At 43.1% G+C, this 22,779-nt stretch overlaps 1 protein-coding gene across 6 annotated transcripts in view; it reads right to left on the reverse strand.

Annotated features, from left to right (window-relative positions):
- Positions 1-170: 170 nt before the first annotated feature.
- The window catches only part of CDKL1 (cyclin dependent kinase like 1), a 57,828-nt gene continuing 35,219 nt past the window's right edge, over positions 171-22,779 (reverse strand). For 3 of the 6 annotated variants that reach the window (XM_078053662.1, XM_078053660.1, XM_078053661.1), the window contains exons 4-10: positions 14,671-14,743; positions 12,170-12,260; positions 11,365-11,565; positions 8,693-8,853; positions 5,675-5,731; positions 4,141-4,296; positions 171-2,499 (exon numbers count right to left, since the gene is read on the reverse strand). In XM_078053662.1, coding sequence (XP_077909788.1) covers positions 2,392-2,499; positions 4,141-4,296; positions 5,675-5,731; positions 8,693-8,853; positions 11,365-11,565; positions 12,170-12,260; positions 14,671-14,743 — 847 coding nt within the window. In that variant the 3' untranslated portion in view covers positions 171-2,391. Of the gene's footprint in view, positions 2,500-4,140; positions 4,297-5,674; positions 5,732-8,557; positions 8,641-8,692; positions 8,854-11,364; positions 11,566-12,169; positions 12,261-14,670; positions 14,744-22,779 lie in introns of all 6 variants that reach the window. The other 3 variants (XM_036110831.2, XM_036110869.2, XM_078053663.1) reach the window with 3 other exon arrangements.

The raw sequence follows: 22,779 nt of genomic DNA on the forward strand, positions 1-22,779 counted from the left end.
CTTTAAATAGAAAATTTTAACATGTCAATTAGAAACTAATTTTTATTCCCCCACACATCTTGGATACTGCTTCCTATGGGCTCAGGGGACATCAAAAAGAAGTGCAAAAAAAAAAGGTATAAGCACAAAATTCAGTTTATATCTAGAGAGCAGTGACAAAGAATATCATATATGGATAAAAACAGATCTTTATTTTTACCTTGAAATGCCCCTGGTTCTATTACTGTTAATTATATGCCAACTTGTTTGTAGATTTCTGTATGTTTGGTTTGAACATTATGCTCTTAACTATAACCTTGACTAGAAATAATTTTAAAATAAACACTGTATGATGCAGCATTTGGGTAGAAAAATGAATTTTAGTTGTGTTTAGAAGCCAGCTTATATAAATAGCACATGCCATAATTGATAATACTATTTACAAATAAAATTGCCACTGTCAATTATAAAATCAGAACACAGTAAATTAAAAAAAAAACAAGACTAGGATGTAGAACAGTCTCATGTGAAACAGTGGTGAATCCATGCTGAACGAAGGATTACAGATGTGGTTAAATTAAGCATTGGTACACATTTAATAGAACTCATTAGAAAAAATGAACACTTCCATCTCAGATTTGTTTGATTATTGTGTGGTGAGGCAATGGATTTACCACAATTTAGTCTAGAACTACTTTTGTATTCTGAATGGTTTTCTATAAAACTACTGAATGAATTAGGCAGTTACAGTCATCTGCCTGTCAAGTGCATTGTTTTGGGTTAAAAAGGAAAACAGAAAATGTCAACAGAAGTGGGATGTCCTTCCTTGTCATTTGAATCAAAGCCACGTGAGAAGAATTAGATACTGCTGGGACTAGTATTTAACCCCTGTCCGCTCTTCGCCAGAAGCTACATACATCCGGGAGCCTCAGGGTATCATTCAACTGGCTGGAGTAGTGAAAATTATTGAACAGACTCCCGAATTTGGTGAGTTACTTAGGAGTAAGTGAATAAAGTCAAATGCTGTCATGAAGGAAGTTACCAGAGCACAGAAGGAAGGTTTTGAAGAGACAGTAAAATACAATTTCAAAGAGCATGGCTGGGAACCACTGAGGAAGCAGCAGCAGCACATCAACCAAAACTGGCAGTGGACATGAGCTTCATCTTGCCCTTGTGTTCAGGGACGAGGATGAGAAAGCGTTTGGAACAGGAGCAGCAGGCCAAGTCAAAGCTAATTATATGTCATCCTTTGAAGTATCATGAGACAAAGCTAGGAATCCTCGGTATCATTTTGGACTCCTTTCTTATTAGTTGTTACCAGTTCTTAGCATAGTATATGTATACACACACACACACGTGTAGGTATTTATACGTGTGTGTATATATATATACACACATACACACATACAGTATTAAAAGGCATTTCAGGGACAATCTCAGTTTACAACCTAATGTCTTTTATGGTCCGAGTAAAAACCCACAAGCAATTTCTTCCAAAACCCAGATCATTATAGATAGTCCTGCCTGTAGATCTGTCTCCAAGTCTGAGGCGGAGCTGGAGAGAATGAAGAATTACTTTCAGGCTGATAGGCTCGGTTCCCGTGAAGCCTGTAGGTCTTGTTCTACTCCTTGATTCAAGCCTTGGTCAGCTGCCAGGCTTCACACCATGGTTTGCAAGGGGAACTGGGTCACCTGGAGAGGGGTTATGTAAACCCATCTTGCCTGCAAAAATGACTAAGGTGCAGCCTTTACTAAAGGTAAAGACAAAAGTATATGTAAGAAATGTCTATAAACATCATTAAATATGCAAGCAAGAACGATAATCCATGATTTTAAGTATTTTGAACTCTTAAATATTCTAAAAATGTTTTAAAATATGAAAAGCTAGAGATAGAGCAAGCAGGAAATAGAATTGTAAGCATTTTGATTTCAGGAACTAGAACTCTTCTTAAATATGATGTTGAGACAGTCTGAAAAGGCAGGGGATAGGACTCAAGGCAAAAGCTCTGCAAGAAATACATATGGGTATTTTGTAATCCATTTTTCACTTGTTGCATATGGTACGACAGAAGCATAAATCCTTCTTACGTTTCTAATTTTGCCAGAGATAGGGGTAGTAAGTACAGTTTTTATTTCTGTCCTTTAGCTCAGCTACTTAGATACAACAAAAATGCAAGTGAAAATCCAAACAAGTGTTTCCTTCCCGTTCCGATCACCATCGTGAAGCCTGGAAGGCTCCCTCTGGAATTTCCCTTTCTGTTCTGCCAGGTGGCCTCCCCCCTCCCCCCCCCCCACCCTTTATTACTTATGTATTCTCCTAATGTTCTTTCAACATCATGATTGTTTTCAAGCAAACGTATACATTTTATTTTCTCCAATTAACTCCTTTTTCATCATCCATCTCCAAGCTCCTTAAATGTTTGGAAATTGGTAGTTCAGTTTCTTCATATTCCAGTAGTACTTCTTATTATCCAAAGCTGGAAGGAAGCCGCTGCTGGTCAGCTGAGGTAGGCCCTGCAACTGCAAATACAAAACACAGGATGAGGTTCAATGCCGTGTGCTCTTTTCGTTATTGAGTACATATCCCAAAAGAGGTAAGTAAGTCAATTTTTCAGCCCAGAAATACTTTTTCTGCACAGAATCCAGGACCTGAGGACAACATGTTTAAATTTGTTCCCTTTTTCCTTTTAAAGATTTGTTTTATATTAAAAAGCAAAACATGCACATTCAAGAAAATTTAGAGAATATGAAAAAGAAAAATTGACATGTTAACATTATTGGGAAAAAAACCATAGGTTTACAGGAGGTAAGAGCTTGCTGGGGCCTCAGGGATCATTTAAGCCAAAGCTTGTCTTGCCAGCAAAGAAAACTGACGTCTGGAGCACTTAAGTGATTTGCCCCCTTACATCTTAGTTCAAAAGGCAAAACGGCTCCCTTCATGCCCCCAGAAAATGTTTGAATTTATTGTCAATATCAAATGAAAGCAAGGAGAACAAACAAAAAATATATGTATTTTGTACTACATGGCCTTAGGTATTTGCAAAGTGGTTACTTTTTAATACTTCCAACAGTTGAATCCTTCAGAGCCTATATGCAATACATCAATTAGTGGGTTCCCCTATTCTTTCAAGTAGAAATATTCCCATCAAAGACCTTTTACTCTTGAACACAAAGGAACAGCAAGCTAAGTGGTAACTCTGGGGGCAGGGGCGGTTGTCTATTCCGGCCTGTTTTGTTACCTGGGTCATATATGACAGAGAACAAAATAAAGCTTTCTTAATTTTGTAACTCTGGTCTATCTCAGGACCCTGCAGTTTATGCTGTACCTGTTCCTAATGGATTGCCCGTCCTCTTCTCTCCTCCAAACCTCACATACACCACCCAGATGCCATTCAGCACACTGGGCAGTGGAGGCTGCCAGGGGAAAGACTAGGGCATAATAATTTACAGATTAAGGCCTCCCTAAGCAGATCCAGAAGGGACCAAGAGTAGCCAGCTCATCTTAGTTGTGGTTCTAACTACAGTCCATCCTAAATTACTAGAGCTTTTGGCTTACAACAAGTCGCTTAATGTAAGGCTACTATGCCTACTTCATCCAGTCGTGTTCTTCACGGGCTCCCAGTGTGCAGCTGGGACGCCGTTCTCTGATAAAATAAGCTGTTCGGTGGATACCACTGAGAGCACGCACCACTGAATCTACCCCAGCCAACTCTGATGATTAAAGGATGCGAGGGGAAAACGGTTCCATTTTTGGATAAACCTGGAATGTCAGTCAATACTGAGAGTAAACATGATGACAGAGAGCTGCCCGGGATCAACTGGATTTTATTCTCCAGAGCACAAAAAGCAGGCTCCGCGGGGCTCAGCCCTGCGCTGGTGCACAGCGCTGTCCCGGGCTGCTTTGCCGCAGCAGGGAAGGAACTGCAGGGAAGGACACCTGCAGGATGCAGCGAGAAGGGGCCCTCGGACGCAGACGCGTCTGGTGCCCTGGCTGAGAGATCATAGGACCTTTCTCCTCGTGCTGGGACGAGGGTGCTGGAGCTGCAAGCCGCAACTGCCACCTCCAGTCGGAGACGCAGATTCTCCGCACCAGGTGGCAGGCATGAGATCATTTGAAAGTGCGACCCTGGATGCTTCCCTAAAAGAGCGCGCCATGTTTACCCCAGGCAGGTGCTTTCGGCTCTGTCTTAGGGTCTTCCTTATGGGTCGGTCAAGCTCTTTGGTTGAAGCCCCCATTTCTCTGATGCTGTCAAAATATGGATGCTGTAACAGCTGTTCACATGTCAGTCTCTCAGCAGGATTCATGTGGAGACAGCCCTACAAGAACAGAAGAAGTCCCCATTCTTACTTCTTTAAAATTGTGTTAACTTAAGATCATTTTTTTTTTCTTCTTTGGCGGATCAAACCCTTCAGCTGGGAACAGGAAGGGGGAAAAGTAGGAAAAACGCACCAATCGTGATTTTAGTTCCTTCCACAATTATTCCTAAATGGATAACCACATAATAATAGTCTCTAGAAATAGTAACAAAAAAATCATTGTCTTCACTTTATTCTGTCGAGGAGGCAGCTGGCGCTCTGCCCTGAGGGAGTAGGATATGATTTTTGAGTTCGCCTCAGTATCCAACTGGAATAATTCACTTAACCAGTTTGGTCCCTTGTATATACTTTTAAAAATTAAGGTTTTTATTTAAAAAATGCCTACAAGTGGTAAAAATAAAATTCATACAGAATATAGCAAAGTCTCCTCACCACTCTAGTTCTTCCATTCCCCTTCCAGATTCAGCTTCTCCTTTTTCTCTGGTATATTTTTCCAGAAATAGTCTAAGCATTATAGCATACATATGCACGCATGGAAGGAGAGGCATAATATACATGCCTTTGTATTACATCATTCTTAACTATTTGCATTAAGTAGGCCATCCGGCTCATACTTGGATAGATTAAATCTCACAATTACATACCCCAAGGAACTGTCTCAATTTTTTTATTATATCATAAATGCATTGGTAAATGTATTAAACACTTTGAAATGGGTGGGGCATGGACTGTAACTTGCAAATGTTTTACTTGGTACCTGATTTTACATAAGGGCTATATATTTCTGAAAGTCAAAGTTTTAAAATCAAAACCTACTTCAAATATACTGGGGGGCGGGCATCTCTTTCTGCCCACAGATCCTATATCCGTGCTTTAATAAAACCACCTTTTCGCACCAAAACAAAACAAAACAAAAAATGTACTAGGGGGCTGGCTATTTAAATGGATCCTATGGTACAACCCCCTGGGTCCCTTCCCTCCTTGGGAGCTTTGTAGTATCACTTTGCTATGGCTCAATAAACCTTGCTTTGCTGCCCCAATATAATCAACCAACCAACCAACCAACCAACCAATCAATCAATCAATCCTATGGCCCAACATTTTTTGAAGAAAAGGATCCCTTTGTAAGACAAGTACTATCCCTCTGAAATGTCTATTTTCTGTAAACTTAGATTTCAAATACAAAATATTGGGTTTATTTCAAGTGAAAAACACCTACAGGTGTTTTCATTGTAATTGAATGTGAATAAAAATTGAAAGTATTTATACTTCTCAAAGGAGAAGGAGACTTCTAAAAGGAACACTTTTCCATTCATGAACGGACATAAATCACTCAGACTCCCCGGTGACACCAGTCTGTTAGAAACTATGATTTTACCTTTAAGAGCCCCAGGGCAGGATAAGAGATGTTTGGAAATTTTAATTCCAGTGGTTCCTGTTTTAAAAAGAAGAAAAGAAAAGGGGGTTTTATTTACAGTATGTATTCAAAGATAAGGTGACCTCAGATGGAATGTCTTCTGAGTGAGAGAAGCATCTTCCTGGCACCTTCCTCGCCTCCTCCACCTCTGCCCACCCACCTCCCAGCTGAAACAACCTCTTTGTGCCTGTTTCACAAGCTCCTTTTCTCTCCACCTCCAAACTTCTTTTCCAAATTTTCCTCCTCACCACCCCCCTCACTTCCCGAAGAGCTGACGCAGGTCGCACATTATGAGGGAACATTAATTAATGAGAGGAAAAAAAAAAAACCACTTGTGAAGCAACTGTTATTACTTTTCTTCTGCCTCAATTTATATAACTTGCCTTTCCTCAGAATAATTTTTGGCATTTATATTGGCATTTAAAAGAGGCCCCAGTTTTTGCATTTATTGACAGTTATATAAAGGAAGCTTCAAAATAGATTTTTTTTTTCCTACCTAGGTGAACAGATGCTTCTAGGTTTTTCTGGAATAAACATTGTTTTCTCCTCCCACAAGAGCCTGCTGTTTCCCTGTTCATCCTACTGTTTTAAAGAGTCTCCGGAGCAGACATTCATCAATCTCCCTTTGGCCATATAAGGCTATTTCGCTGTGGTCACATGCTAGAGACAATCAGGAATAACAAGCGCTATAAAGCAGGAGGAATGCTGAATGTCAGGCGGACAGACAGGCCAGTTAAAGAGACAGACCACTAACAGAGGCTAATTAAGGAGGGCAGCTGAGAACAGGGAACATCTAGAGATGGCAGTTGTGAGCCCGAGGCTGGAGTGACTGGCCAGGCTCATCTAATGAAATACGACTCTGGGTGCTGTGCACAGAGTTATTTTGCACAGGGAATCAGCCCCCAAACCACCAAATTCCCAGTGTGCACTTACTAATCACTGATAAGGATAAGAGATTAGAGCCTCAGTTGTGGAGTTCCCTAAGATCACCAGGGGAAAAAAAAAATCCTACAGCAGATTTGTATTAGAACCTTGAATGTTCTAGGTTTCCCCCCACCACCCCCCACTTATCTTCAATATTTCTCTTGCTATTTCTGCGTGTTAAATCTGAGCACTGCTGGGGACTGACAGGACATTGCTGACACTGAGCTCTGCTGTCTCAGGAACAAGGCCTGGGCTGAGGCCGGCCGGTTGGCTGCGATAGGAGGGCCCATCCTGCCTGCTTAGCTGCGTTCCCAGCGCCAGAAGCCCGCAGGGAGACTGACCAGCAGAGGGACTCGGGCACAGATGTGTTCCCACCCCCCCCAACCCCCCCCACCCGCCCCCCTGCTCGGGCAGCCCCCGCACTGTGTCTTCCTGTGTTTTTGTCAACAGGAAATCCCCTGCAGGCCCGCCTCTGGGAAACCTTGGGAAGCTTTTTACATTTATGAAGCCTGGGTTGTTTCCGGAGTCTTCACTGGGAGACAAGCAAGCAGGAAATCACTAAGTGATATTTAGTGTGGAATTGGGAATGTCCAGGTCACAAGGGAGCCCGCTGGGTCACCTCCCATATGCCAGGTGTCATTCCTGCCTCTCTGTCCCAGCATGCTCCCAGCATGACCCACTTTTCCTATTCCTAGCGGTGCAAGGGCAGGAGGCAGTGGGGAAGGGGAAAGCCTCCAACTGTGGGACAAGCCAAGAGGTTGAGCTCAAATGGAACTTGACAGAACTTCCATCTGGAAACTGAACAATCAGAGCCTTAGTTTCAGTTTGAAAGTGCCTTCCTTAGACAATAGAAACTCATGATTTCACAAGCCTTAACTGTGCTCTGAAATGTTTTTAATTATAATGCAGGCTCATTAGAGGGCATTCAAAAAATATTAAGAAAACATAAAGAAAGAAATCATACCACCACAAAGAGATACCCACTGTTAATATTTTGGTATATATCCTTGCAACCGTTTATTTCACAAACGTAAAAAGCTTTGCATGATTTTCCAGAAGTTGTCACGTTATTTTATATTTATATATGTAAATATATGTATACATGAATTGTGTATTTATTAAACATGTATTAAAATTTTGTCAAATTATATATACTGTTTTATAACCTCTTTTTTCATTTAGCAGTACATTATGGACTTTTTCTCAGGTGAATACATGTAAATCTAATTATTTTTACTGGCTCTCTGGTATTTCTATTGTAAGGATATACCATAACTTATTTAATGAGTCCCCTACTGATGGAACACTAAAGAAAACAATTTCTATTAAAGAATGCTACATATTTACGCCCCTGTCTACTGGTTTCACTGCAAAAAATTCTTGAAAGTGGGTTAAGAGTATGCACATTTCAAATTTTTTAGTTTTAAAAAATGAGTATTTCCTCCACACTGGCCATAGAGGACAGAGACCAGAATGAGGCTGGGCAAGCACGTTCCTCACTGGCTCCTGGCCCGGTCTGGGCAGCAGGAGTACAGCAGAGTAGGGCACTTGGGCGATGCGGGAGTTTCCTGGCTAAGCCACTGTGTGAGCTACACCTACAGCTTCGGCTGCTGAAAGTGATGAAGAACAGGTGAGCTCAGGGCAGGCGGCTCGGCACTCTTGTCCAACGTGCTGGCTAGCTCTCAGCAACTTCTGAATTCTCACTGAAGGCCGGGGTCTGCTAGCCAATTTGCCCCACTTTTCTTTTTCACGTTGAGACTCACCTTCCAGCGCAGAGTGGGCTGTGGGGCTCAGGCAGCTGAGTAACTACCGAAATCCTGTCAGCCTGTAACTCCCCATGTAAAGAGAATGATCGCCACGTACACACCCTGGTAACCTCAGCCCTGACGTGCAGAGAGCTTTCCAAATTGGGTCACTCACCATATCTTCAGGGTCTGGAATTTTCACCCCACTGAAGTACTGATTCGTGCTAAACACTTGTTGGTGCCTAGGAATGAGATCTCCTTTGGACAAGAAGAAAGGTGGGTAAAATGAGATCGGTTAGCAAGCGCTGACCTGTGGTTTCTCTCCCTCCGGGCTGTGTCTGGGCCCACTACCAAGGAAGGCTGTAGTCTGCTCTTTCGGTTGGAGGGAAGCATTGAGGCGACCCTCCACAGCTTGTCCTGAGGCCTCAGGGGCTGAAGCAATGTCAGGTGTAGAGGAGGCATGCATGGGCACTGAAGGCGACAAGGTCACGGTCCCTCAAGGACTCACAGTGTACTGGAGGAATCCAAACAGCTCAGAAGCACACACACACACACACACAAATAAAATAATGCCTTTTTAAAAAATAGCCTAAGTGCAACAAGTACAAAGCAAAATCCTATTCATTGAATTCTGATGGGTCAATATAAAAGTGTATTGGCCTAGCACTTAGAATAGTGCCTGTCAATAAATATTTGAGGAAAGTGGGGAAAGAGGAAGAGAGGAAGGAAGAGGGATGAAAGGAGAGAAGGAAGGAGAAGGATGGAAGGAAGGATGGGAGGGAGGGAGGGAGGGAGGATGGAAGGAGGGAGGGATGGAAGGAGTGAGGAAGAAAAAAGGGGAGGGAGGGAGGGAATCACAGAAGATCTTCTAGCTAGAAGGAATACGTTTCCAAATTGGAACCACTTTTCTTGTTTCATTAAATAGTAATCACTTGGAAATCCCATTTTATCTACTGCTTGGAGAGCACTTACAATATGATTCAATGAAAAAAAAAGAAGCATTTCTACATTCTGGAGGATGATGTGAGGCTCGCCCTGTCCACATTTCAGCCAAATCAGTTAAAATCACCCTCGTGTAAAATTCTAGGGATATTACACGTGAAGAGGAATTTTGTTCAGAGACCATCAGGAGATACGCAGCAGGGCACCCTGGGGGCCCACTCAGGCCCCCTCGCCAAAGCAGAGTGGACAAAAAAACCTCCCAACCAGGGCCCCAGAAATGCTACCCCAAGGTATCAAACTGCCTAATTTTGCTGATTTGTTTTGGAACTGTACCTTGCACTCAAATCCAAAAGCTGCTGTCTTGTCCCATTTTGTACAAGTGGCCAAAATATACTCTCTGCTGCCTAGCCCCAGATCTCAGCGAGCTTCATCATGAGCACCCTGCTTGTACCTTAATAACTGTCTTCCATCAGAGCGCTGGAAGCGTGGATGTGAAGAGACTGCCCTAAAATCACCAGGGGAAACAGCAAAGGAATGCTGATTGCACGTGGAAGCACTCCAAGGCGCCTTCCCGGTCACTCAAAAGACCTGTCAGCAAATACTTCCTGCCTACTGTGTGCAGACACTGGTGGAGGACATATTGAAATGTAAGACAGGATCTTACCCTCAGGTAGGTGACTATCTTTGGGAAGATAAAAGCGCAAGACAAGACAAGGTGAGGGCAGATACTGCAAGAGTTTAGAGGAGGAAGTTTGCTTTAAACTGGGGAGCAGTAGCTAAACTCCCTGATTTTTTTTTTTTAGGCTTTTTTTTCTTATTTGAGAGAGAGCGAGAGAGCAAGAGAGAACAAAAGCACACAGAGCAAGGGGAGGGAGAAGGGCAGGGGTAAGGGCTGTGGAGGGGGAAGGGCAGGGGGAGGAGGAAGGGCAGGGAGAGGAGGAAGGGCAGGGAGAAGGGCAGGGGAGGGGGGGAGGGGAGAAGCAGACTCCTCACTGAGCAGGGAGTCTGATGCGGGGGGCTGATCCCAGGACCCCAGGATCATGACCTGAGCCGAGGGCAGACGCTTAACTGACTGAGCCACCCAGGCGTCCTAAAGTCCCCGGCTTTTGAAGGGGGCAGTCACTGCTTATACAGCTTTCCTCCAACCCGCTCCAAGTCTCTCTTCTCCACCCCTTCCCTCCCCCATCATACCCCAAGAGTAGAGACAAAGACAAGAGTGATACCAGAAGATCCAGCTGTTCTTCCTGACACATAGAAGGTTTAGAATCTTCTTCTATAGTATCTAAATGATCCAATCTAGCTTGGCAGGCTAGAGTGAAGGATCTCCGAAGAATGAACTACCATAGCATAACAAACGAAATAAAAGACAACTGCATTCTGCAAACTGCTAAGCCCTTACAGAAATGTAAGCTTTTATATTGTTGCTATGATCCTTATTCAGAATTTAACTTCATCCAAACAATACTGAAGAGAGAACCTTGTGTCTTTTTGGACGATTAGTATGTACTCACAATCGCTAATTCTTTTTTTTTTTTTTTAAGATTTTATTTATTTATTTGACAGAGAGAGAGAGACAGACAGCGAGAGCAGGAACACAAGCAGGGGGAGCGGGAGAGGGAGAAGCAGGCTTCCCGCGGAGCAGGGAGCCCGATGCAGGGCTCGATCCCAGGACCCTGGGATCATGACCTGAGCCGAAGGCAAAGGCTTAACGACTGAGCCACCCAGGCGCCCCGCTAATTCTTTTTATTAAAACAAAGGTGGACGCTTTTTTTTTTTTTTTTTTTTAAGTAATCTCTATGCCCAACTCGGGGCTCAAACTCATGACCCTGAGATCAAGAGTCACATGTTCTACTGACTGAGCCAGCCAGGCGCCCCCAAATGTGGACACCTTTAATGGAATTATTTGAATAAGGCTTCTAGAGGACCCCTCCTTCATAACTGTAAAGGGCACTGAATGAGCCTGGGAACGTGGCTCTGTCCTGCATTGACATAGGTAAAACTACTGAGTTTCCCAAAAGGTGTGACAAAAACACCACTTACCCAAGGTCCTCCTGATCAGATAGAGCTGATCCACATCTGACTTTCCTGGCCACAGAGGGACCCCTGACAGCAGCTCAGCAAAGACACAGCCAACTGCCCAAACATCCACTGGGGGGCCATACTGCGTGTCCCCCACCAAGAGTTCTGGGGAGCGGTACCACCTGGTGGCCACGTAGTCTGTGTAGTAGTCACTCGGTCCAGCTGCCAGCGATGGTACATGGGAAAGAGAGACAACAACGGAAGACTGGAATCCGAACTGGCAGGGGGAAGACCTAAAAAATCAAGCTTGTGCCCCATCTTATGGCTTTTCTGAATCAATGGTTCTCAATACTGGTTGCATATTCAAATCAGTCGGAATATAGTATTTGTTAAATTACGGATGCCTGGGCCCCATCTCAGTCCAATGAGACCAGAAATTCTGGGGGAGAGCCTGGGGAGGGATCAGTATAGTTTTATAGTTACAACTTACAGTTCCCCAGATGATTCTAATCTGCAGCCAAAGTTGAAAACCACTCTTCTAAAATAGAATTTCTCAGAAGTACTATTTTAGCAAAAAAAAAAAAGATAGAGACCAGGAGAATAACATAGTTTTTAATAACCACTTTACTGTGGTATAATTTACATACAGCATACATTTTTAAAACACTATATGTATCTACATGTTTTCAGTAATTAAAGATTTGTAATTTAGGGCAAGATCAAGCCCAAAATATATAAAAACTAGCTTTCTATAGCATCTAGAGCCTTTCTCATATAAAGAATCTTTCTGTCTTTTACAATTACTTAAGGAAACATCAATACTCACTCAAAAGCCGAGCAAATCCAAAGTCACAGAGCTTAATCACTGAATGTTTTGTGATGAGGATATTTTCTGGCTTCACATCTCTATGTATGCACTAGTCATAAAAATAAAAACAAAAACAGATTATCAAGGAGCAACTATAATATATGGGGTAAATATAACTCATGAATATTTAGCAAACATTTGAGAAATCATTAAAACCTCTGACTGGCCTTTTGGATAAAAGGCTGCAAAATAGCAGCCTAAAATAAATCTAGTACCATACTCATTATGGCCTGAATCATCCCAAATTCCTAAAGGGCCCAAAAGGACCAAAAAGGAAGAAAGGAAAAATGAAAGGTAGGGTAGCCAGATAAACAACAAATAAGTTTTTAGTATAAGTATACCCCCCCATGAAGTCTTTGGGACATACTTATACCAAAAAGTTATGACTGTTTATCCGAAATTCAAATTTAACTGGGTGCCCTACACATAATCTGGCAACCCTAGAGGAAAGGGAAAATGTTAAAAGGCTCTGGGTGAGGCCTGCATCATGCCTGCTGGAGCTGCAAGTTGATGTATAAGCAGAATTCACAGTTCAGTTGTTTAACTGAGAACAGAACACAGTCCGCCTGGTAAACAGGACAAGCCCTGGGTCTGCTGAGATAAGCGAGGGAAGAGAAGGGCGGGAACGCGAGCTTGCCAAGAGACCTCCCTTCCAGCTCTTGACATTCGTCCTGACAAGATAAACAAGGATAGGCAGCGCTTAACCTCTGGGGAGAGTCGCTAGATGTCAGCTCCGTCCCACACACCAGAGTTCTTAGAGCTCCATCCACCCCCGCGGGACGTGGCCCCCACGCCCTAATTCAGACTCAAATCACCTGTGGTTTCCAAACCACAGCTGACATTGTTTAACAGGCTAATGTTAGAAGAGAGTTTATGAATCTTCACATGATTTTCTTATTAAATAACAATTCTCTTGGCAAAGCACAAATCAACAACCTAATTAAAGATTACATAAAAACAACGTTTGAATCAAAATCTTGTTCGGGGTTCCTAATAATCCTCGCTTCTTCCAAGCCTTTTCCTCTCGGGAGAAGAATGTTGGATCCCGCTGCAATCTGAGAGACCCTCTTTGGCTTGCAGCTGAAACCCTGGGGTATTATTGACTTTCTAGAATTTGGAGAGAGGACAGAGGTTCTTCTTGGGCCTGGCCTGGTTCTCCCTCCAAAGGACGTTCAGGGTGAGAGATCAGTGTCAGTGTTTCCCCATGGGTTTTTATTATTCTGGAAAATTTGGGGGAGGGACAATTTCTGAATTATTCTATTACTATCTATCTGGTTCTCAGCAATTAATGGCCCCGAGATCACCATTCCTCTACCGCTGGCTTCGCATATTACTCTACACGGGTACACCCATGAATATCATGATGACAGATGGTCAGAAGGACTCGTAGGCAAGAATGTGTTCCTATTCTGTTCTGAGAACTCTTCACAAGTTCCTACACCCTCCCCACATCTTCCCGACCAGAGCTTTGGGAACTCTCCAGGGAACAGTGGTATGCATTGTATTTGTCTTCAGTGTCTCTGATTTTCCTCACCGGGACCTTTATGAGGTCCCTCTTGCTCCCCCCATCCTAAAACCTGCTTCCAGGAAAGTGCTAACCCTCACTTGCTATAAATAGCAAGATAAGGTGTCCACGGTCCCTGGGATCCATGCATTTTGATGAGGATTGTAGCCTTAGGCTAGGTGGAGGCTCACTCAGGAGGACTGGCTGCTTGCATATTTTCTACTTCTAGGAAGGCAGCTTCAGGAAGACATCACTTAGAACAGCCCACGGCAGGGGCTTCAGCCCCCACCAGCTAAATTGACCCAGGCAGTAGATGAGATGACATAGTGCAGGCAAGTTGCCCCGGTGGCCAAACTGAAGGTCTAATATTGGCATCTGCCCTCTGCGTGCAGGGAGTGGGCATTGTTGTTCTGGAGGGAGGATCCACCTTCCCAGCACCTTCCCACTCACCTCCTGGGCAGCAGCCCACCGTGCCCCCCACCCTGGCTCTGGCCAGGAGTATCAGAGGTGTCCACGGGGCTGCTCTGCTCCAGCCTTGGCACTCATATCTCACCAACACAGACACCAGCATTTGTGCATGGCGCTTGGGACTCCGCCTACTGTGACTCAACAGGCATGAGTCCCCTGGGGTCCCCCCCCAGACTTCAGAGCATTGTCAGGGTGCCAGACCAAAGCGGACTCCAAGCGAATGGGATTCTCCTTTAAATCTGAGTAGCGTCTCATCAATATACATCTATAAGTACTTTCTTAAAATCACAAAAACACATCTTTAATGTAACCTGAAGAAGAAAGAATGGCTAGGTTGGCGTTTTTAGCCTCTACGGCCCCCCACCAGGCTTCAGAAGACTTAGGTGAAAAAGCATATCCACAAAAGTAGGATATAAATTTTGTACAAAGGCTCTACCTCAGTTTAAGGGCAGCCTTCTGATTTTTCAAGGATGATCATGAGACTTACATCGTGTTTATGGCAAAAATTTACAGCTTGCAATGTCTGCCAAGTTATGCTCTTCACAAGATGTTCTGGTACCCTAATAAAAAATAAAGAAGCAACAAAAACGCATTCTTTAGTGTAGCCATGGAATTCAGCTCAAAAAAAGAAAAAAAAAAAGAAAGTAAGACAGGCTTAAGTAGTGACACATCCAGTCATCTAACTCACAGAGCATCTAAGTCCTCTCCTTCTACAGGAAGGGACCGTGAAGACTCACAGGGCTTTCCGCAAGTATTTACGACCACCTACCTCAATCGTCTGCGATGCCACTGGAAACCTGCCTGCTAACCTGAGCTCCATTTCTACAAGGAGCTTTTCGTTGATGGAAAGTTAGTTCACATACAGCATAAAAGGTGTTGCTTTTTTCTTTTCTTCAAGTTGCCCCAAACTGATGCCTTGAGACCAAATTCATCTTTCATGCGTGGGCACATGGTTTCTCTACACTCCCCAGGCAGCATTTTTTTTAGGTAATGGAGATTTTACTGCTGATAGGGAAGAGGTTGACCTTGCATACCGCGTAACAAAAGTGAATAATGACTAAAACCCCACATAGGCATCTTGGTTCTTTGCCCACATTGCTTCTCTCTGGTGGCTAGCTGCATCCGCTCCCCATCTTTCTGCCTTGTCCTCTACCACAGAGTCTAAACGTGGTCCCATTGCTCCCAGCACTTCTTCCCCTGACGCTTGGCTTAGACAGCCAGGGCAACCAATAGCCCCAGCAGACCCTTCATGTGAATTAGAAAAAGGCGCCTCTTCTGGGAGCATTTAAAAAATATATTGGGCAATGAGTGAAATAACTACAGAGAGAGCACGTTTATTTTTAGGGCCCTGCACCCACCAGCAGGACTTACTGTTTTTATGAATCAAACATTAAACAATGGTGTTATGGTCCTCAGCCAGAACTAATAAGTAAACCAGGGAGGAAACTCTGGAGTACTTGTGTTAAGGTGACCCAAACAAGTCACTTCTAGGCTCTGGGAGGGGCCCCGAGACCACTGTTGTCACAGACCAGATGTTCAGGAAATCCTCTCAAGAAGATCAGAGGATGGGCCAACGTGGAGGAAATGAAGAGGTCACTGTCAGGAAGAAGAGCTGGCACGTTTCTGGACCAGAACCATGTCCCTGGGCTTGAAGTCGCTTCTCTCCAAATTCTCTCCCTTGTCCTAGTGCCACAGAGGTACAATGCTAGGAAAACTCACCTGTTTAGAAAGAAGGCCTAGAAAAATACAACTAAGAAGAGGACCTTCTATGGAAAATGCTCCCCCCCCTCCACTTTTTGTCCAGAAAAAAATGGGACGTATTCTGATTATTCAATGACTTAAATATTAAGGTTATCAGTGCCAGGCCACTTTAGTCTCTAAAAACATTTCCCAAAAGAAATCATGCAAAAGGAGCATTTAAAAGTAAATTGTAATAGCATATTAGTAATGCTCGTCTAAAGCTGAGCACATTATGACACAATCCTCAAACATCAAAACCCCCTCGTGTCACCCTGAGTTAGCTACTCACTTCACTTCTTTATTACTCTGTTCCTTCTCTGAAATGCCAGGGCCTCAGACTCTATCTCCAAGATCCTTTTTAGCGGATGATGATAGGAGCCAAGTTTTTCATTGCCGAAGAAGGAAGTACAAATATGGGAAGGGAGAAAAATAGGATCTGTTCAGTGGTGTTGGGTTGGAATTGGATATACACATATGTACAGAGGATGCTGGGCTGGAAGGGTGCGTTCTTAGGTAGGATGCTCCAGGAAGCTTCTCTGCTTAAGTCAACATCTGAAGTATGGTTATGGCAGAGAGAAGTGGCCAGGTTTGGGCTATATTTTAAAAGGACAGTCTTCAGGACTTTCTGAGATTGGATATGAGAGACAGAGAGGAATCAAGGAATCACGCCAAGGTTTTAGCTTGAGAAGCTGGTCCATGGTGGAGCCCTTTCCTGAGGAGAATGCTGAGGGAAGAGCTGCTTTTGAGGAGGGAAAGGTGGATATATTGAGCTGCTTATTGGACATCCAAACGATATTCTGGGTAGGCAGTTCTGAATTCACAAGGAAGGTCAGACTGGAAATAGAAATTTGGGAAGCATGAGCATATGGATGGCATTTGCAGCCAAGGGACTGGATGAAGCCACTTAAGGAGTGAATACAGAAAGAGAAGAGAAGGTCAACGTCCTGAGGCCCTACAACAGGTAGAAGTCAGAAAGCAGAGAGGGATTTAGCAAGAGGCTGGGGTTGAGCAGGGAGGAAAGCAGGGCAACACTCAGGAAAACCGTGTCACCAGAGCCAACTGAAGAAAGTGTTTCAAAGGACTTCTGCATTAAGATGGTGGGTTAAACAAACCCATCTAATTGCACTCCCTCTCTAAACCTGATAACTACACTGAGATTTTTTTTTTTTTCCCAAGACAAAAATGGCCAGAGAAAACAGGAGAAGAGATAATAGCGACACATTTTGGAATCTGGAAAACAGGTAGATGAATGAAAACTGACAACAGATCCCGGAATGCTAAAATCTAAGCCCGAAGAGGGGAAAATGGAAGACCAACCAATTTATCCCAAAGAATTCTGCAAAGGTGCAGAAACTGGCAGCCAAGATTCTATGGCAGTGGGAGGGAAGGTGTGTGGAAAATCTGTTTTGGAAACTATCAAGTCCCTAGATCCCTTCCCCTATTCTATTCCAACAGGGAGCACTCTTCCCCCTACCTAGTAGAAGGCTGGAGTTTTGTTTTTGGAGAGTGTAAAATAGAGGACATTTGGTACAGCTGAGATCGTGGATACTGTTCCAAAAACAGAGGATTAAATGATTAAGTACATACTAACTGCTGAATGCTGGGGCTCCCCAGCCTTCTTCCCTCACTGGCTTCTGACAAAGTAGGCAGCCAGACTTTACTACTGTCCAAGGAAAATATTGGAAGACTTTTGGGGGGGGAAGCTCAGGAGGAAAGATCTGCAAATTCTGACACTGGGGTTCCCCAGCAAATGAACCAGCCAAATAACCCCACAGTGAAGCCCAGAGCTTCCAACAGCACCCTACTCTTAACCATGGGCACACAACCAGAGACTATATGAGGCCCAAGAAAAGCCTCAAATGGGAAAGGCAGCAACCAAAACAAACAGAAAAAAGCAACTTGAAAGGAAGAGAAACCATAGAGAATGAAGAGAACGTTAAAAAAAGAAAAACATTGGGCGCCTGGGTGGCTCAGTTGGTTAAGCGACTGCCTTCGGCTCAGGTCATGATCCTGGAGTCCCGGGATCGAGTCCCGCATCGGGCTCCCTGCTCAGCAGGGAGTCTGCTTCTCCCTCTGACCCTCCCCCCTCTCATGTGCTCTCTCTCTCTGTCAAATAAATAAATAAAGTCTTTAAAAAAAAAAAAAGAAAAACATTAATATCTTCAGGGAGAAAGGAAAGCTGTTGCATCCATGAAATAAGAACAAGATACTATAAAAAAGCAAGAGGACCTGGGGCGGGGGACCCACCCTGCCCTAGGCTTGCAGGGGTGGGGGACTTTATGATAATCACCTGTGACCAACAAAGAATGACCAGCCCCTAAAAAGGAAGTAAGCCATTGAAGGTGTTATCAATAGAGATGTTAAAAGGATTTAAGTTCCCTGGTTAGCTTTCTATAAAAGACCAACCCTAAAGGCCCTCGTTGGCAACCTTGTCTCAACCTTGTCGGGACCCCTATCACTCTTGAGAGCTTTTTCTGTATCTTCACTTAATAAATTTCTGTTGCTTTACTCACCAAAAAAACCCCCAAAAAACAAAAAAACAAAACTAGAGGACCAGTCAGAGTCCAGAATCCAAATAATCGAAGGCCCAGAACAAGAAAATAGAGAAACCAAAGGACAGGAAATCAGTAACAGAACAATTCAAAATTTCTTCTCAGAAGGAGCTCACCAAGTGTCAACACAAGGGAAGTAAAGTAAAGCCCATGGTTTTCATAATTCAGAATTCTGTGAACAAAGAGAGGGTTCCCCAAGCTTCTGGAAATAAAGAAACAGGACTTCACAAAGGAGCAGAAAATAGATTGGCAACAGACTTCCTAACCCTGGAAGATAGAAGGCACTTAAAAAAATGCCTTCAAAATTTTGAAGGGATATTATTTTCTACCAAAAACAAACACACAAACCTCTACCCAAACAAAATATCCATCAAATGGGAAGAGACAATAAAGACTTTTTAAAAATGCAAGGGCAAGGTCTCACATCTCTGTTTCTTTTTTGAAACCTCTCATATTCTGAGGAAGCCCCTGAAGGATGCACCCCACCAAAAAGAGGTAACTATAAAAGAAGATGACTTGAAACAGTGAACACTGGATGCCTGCCACAAAAGAGGGAAGCGCTGGGAATCTCCAGGAGGACGGAGGACGGAGGACGGGAAGGGAGATGTCATGTGGTAACGGTGTTCCAGGCGCTGAAAACAACCCACCCAGATTGGAACAGCGAGCGTGACACAAGAGCAGGCATGTTGACGGTCGTCATCACCATGCCCTCTGCGTTATACCGTCTCAAATAAGTATGAAAATATTTAACCAACAAAGGCTTTGGAAGAGTCTGCAACCATGTTCAAATTCTGAGTACCAAGCATAAGCTGCATAAACAAAGTCAAGTTACAATCAGAATGCTGCTTGGTGAGTCAAGAATCTCGAGATGAGGGAAAGTAGGCAATCTGACTGGTTGTTGTCATTAGCCTGAGCTTGCTTACTTACATCCATCCCCAAATTAGGAGGGTTTTGACATTAGATAAAACATATACAATCAGTCCAATCTGACAAGCCCGGCAGCCATTTCATTTCTTTGAGGGGGCTTTGCCTGATGTAAGGTTACCTCTTCCCTGATGGTTTCACAAAATAACTCTCTGAAAGCAATCTTCTGTCTCTCCTTTCGAAGATTTTGGGGGAAGCTTATACTGTGACCCTAATGTCCTAATTATAAAATTGAAATGAGAGAAACATAAACAACTGCTGTGTGATAATGAAGAGATCAAACTGATTTTTAAAAACATCTTCAGGTACATGAGAGATGGGAGAGATGATGAAGAGAGAATATAGGTCTCTTTCTGGCATTCTCAGCACTTCAGCCATCCTTCCCGCTACTGCTCTTCTAATACTTGAGACAGTCCAAGAAGACAAACAATCAACATTCATTTCTCCACAAGGCTACAACAAAGACGGGGAAGGAAGGACTGGCCAAGCTCCCAGAGAAATAATATGTTCTTGGGAATTTATCCTATGGAAATGTTTATGCAAGTGATTGTTCACTGTAGTCTTGTTAGTGATAAAGAAAAACTAGAAACAATCTACATATTTATCAGTGGGGGGTTGAATAAAGAAACTGTGGTATATTTGTACCATGGACTGCCATGCAGCCATTTTAAAAATATAAAAGTAGGTATGTTTGAATCGGGAGACAGCTCCTGAATACACTGTAAAAAATGCATAACTATATGATGTAGAATACAATCTATTTAAATACAGACAAATGCAAAGAAAAATAATTAGAAAATAATTCTCAACCTGTTAATTTTATTTATTTCTATGTTTCTGTGTTGCTCGAAACATTATTGGAACAAACAATATATCACTTTCAATCTAAAAAAGAGAGATTTTAAGTGTTTTATAAAAGTTGTGGAATTCCACGGACAGAAACTAAAAACTTGCAGTAATAACCTTTTCCCACCAGATGTTCTTTGCACCAACTATATGAGAGTCAGAGGCGGACCCAGTGGTAACGGAAAAGACTCAGTGAAGTATTGCGTCTGGTTGCACTTACAGAAGGGTAGAAAAATAAGGGAGTACGGAAACTAGCCATTTACCAAACTTTGACAGAGGAGAGACCAACAGTTGGAAGAATAATAAGTACAATGTATATTAAGTTCCGCAGAACGTAAGGAATGGTCATACATTTGCTTTGAGGGCAGATATAAACAAGACGAGCACAGCACTGGGGGTGGTAAGGGGTATGTGTTTATGCCGCCCCAGCAGGATACAGAGCTCGTCGCACACACACGCTTGTTTATTGCAACAGGAATTTGAATCTTCTCCAGACATATTTTAAAGGAGTCCAAGAAGTTACAAATGTGATAATAAGGAGATGAATTAACATCCATTTCAGATTCAAAGTAGAGACAGGTCTTTGAGTCTGATTTGGCAAGAATTATTTTTATGATTTTAAGGATTAAAAATAACCATAGTGACAAATGGAACATGGAGGAAATACTATAAAAAAATAAATAAATAAAGCGTGCCTGGGGGGCTCAGTCGTTAAGCGTCTGCCTTTGGCTCAGGTCATGATCCCGGGGTCCTGGGGTGGAGCCCCGAATCAGCTCCCTGCTCAATGGGGAGTCTGCGTCTCCCTCTGCCCGCCCCCTCTGCTCGCGCTCTCTCTTTCGCTTGCTCGCCTGCTCTCTCTCAAATAAATAAAATCTTAAAAAAATATATATAACAATCATACCTCAAAGTATCACTATTAAAACATTAATAGGGTATTATTTTCCTTTTTTTCTATCTATATATAAATTCTATAAAAATTAATATGTATTTTTATTATAGCATTTTTCTTCATTTTGCAACCACTCATGAACATTTTTCTATTTCAACGTACGTTTTATCTATAAGCATGATTCTTAGTGGCCCCACTGTATTCCATTGTAAAGACATACCATAATTTACTTAACCATCCTCTATTATTGGACATTTCAGTTGTTTCCAATGTTTTCACTATAAAAAATCCTTTAACACTGTGCCTGGCTGACTCAGTCAGTAGAGCAGGCAACTCTCGATCTCAGGGACGTGAGTTCAAGCCCCATGTTGGGTGCAGAGCTTACTTAAAAAAATTTTTTAAATTAAAAAAAAAACATAAATCCTTTAACAAACACTTTTATAACTAAACCTTTATGCATGTACTCAATTACTTTTATGGTAAATTGTTAGAAGTAGAATTGCTTGGTCTAAGATAATGTCTCTTAAGGCTTTTATTTTCATTTTTATGTATTTTTTATTTTTTTAAAGATTTTATTTATTTGAAAGAGAGCAAGAAGGAGCAGTGGGGAGGCGCAGAGGGAGAGAGAGAGAGAAGCAGGCTTCCCGCTGAGCAGGGAGCCTGACGCAGGGCTCCATCCCAGGACCCAGAGATCAGGACCTGAGCTGAAGGCAGATGCTTACCGGACTGAGCCACCCAGGCGCCCCTCTCTAAGGCTTTTAACACACAATGCCAAACTGCCCTCTGGACAGGTTGCTCCAGCAATGTACTGATAATTTCCTTTGACAATAGCATGTTTTCGAATTTTTAATCAAAGTCACTATCTTAAAATGAAAAATCATCAAAACACTGTTAGCATTACCCTTCTTCAAAACCATTTTGTAAATATCAATTTACTGGCTTGCTAACTTTGGTCATTCCACAACAAGTATTAGGGATGTACCGAGAAGCGCCAAGAATTAAGCTAGAAGATACTGGGGACACACAGGGGAGGAAGGCACAGCCCTTGCCCTTGAAGGTTTTATAGTTTCCCTTGCAAATGGGGTATGTAATAGAAACAATCCCAGAAGACGTGATGGACGCTACAGAAAGGAACTCCTGACTCTCTTCAGTGTCCGCTAAAATAGTTCCCACACAGGGGGTCATATGTGAGCTGTACTGAAGGACAAGCAGGAGTTTGCTAGGCAGAGTACAGAAGGAAAGGCAATGCAGGCTGAGAAAACGGCATGTCCTGAGTGAAGCTCAGAACGCAAAGGATTCTGTGGCGGCAGTGTCATGTTTTATGCGGCAAACTGATGAGAAATGGGGCTGTAGAGAGATTGAAATCTTATGTCCCCTGCTAGGACCACATCCATAAGTTTTGGGGAGCGATGACAAGATTTTATGTAGAGGACTGGCATGATCCACTTTGCATTTTAGAAATCTGTGCTTAGAATAAAGTGATCACAGGACATTCTCCGGGCAAGCGTACCACACCCTAAGGAGGACCCCACCTGAGCCCAGGCTGGGAAAACAGCGGCATTACACACTCTCCCTTGTTGACATTGTTGCCCTGACCACACATGAGACTGAAGGAGAACAGCAGTCTTCTGACCCCTAGGCTATC

The sequence above is a fragment of the Halichoerus grypus genome, chromosome 8, assembly GCF_964656455.1.
Source record: "Halichoerus grypus chromosome 8, mHalGry1.hap1.1, whole genome shotgun sequence".
Lineage (NCBI taxonomy): Eukaryota > Metazoa > Chordata > Mammalia > Carnivora > Phocidae > Halichoerus > Halichoerus grypus.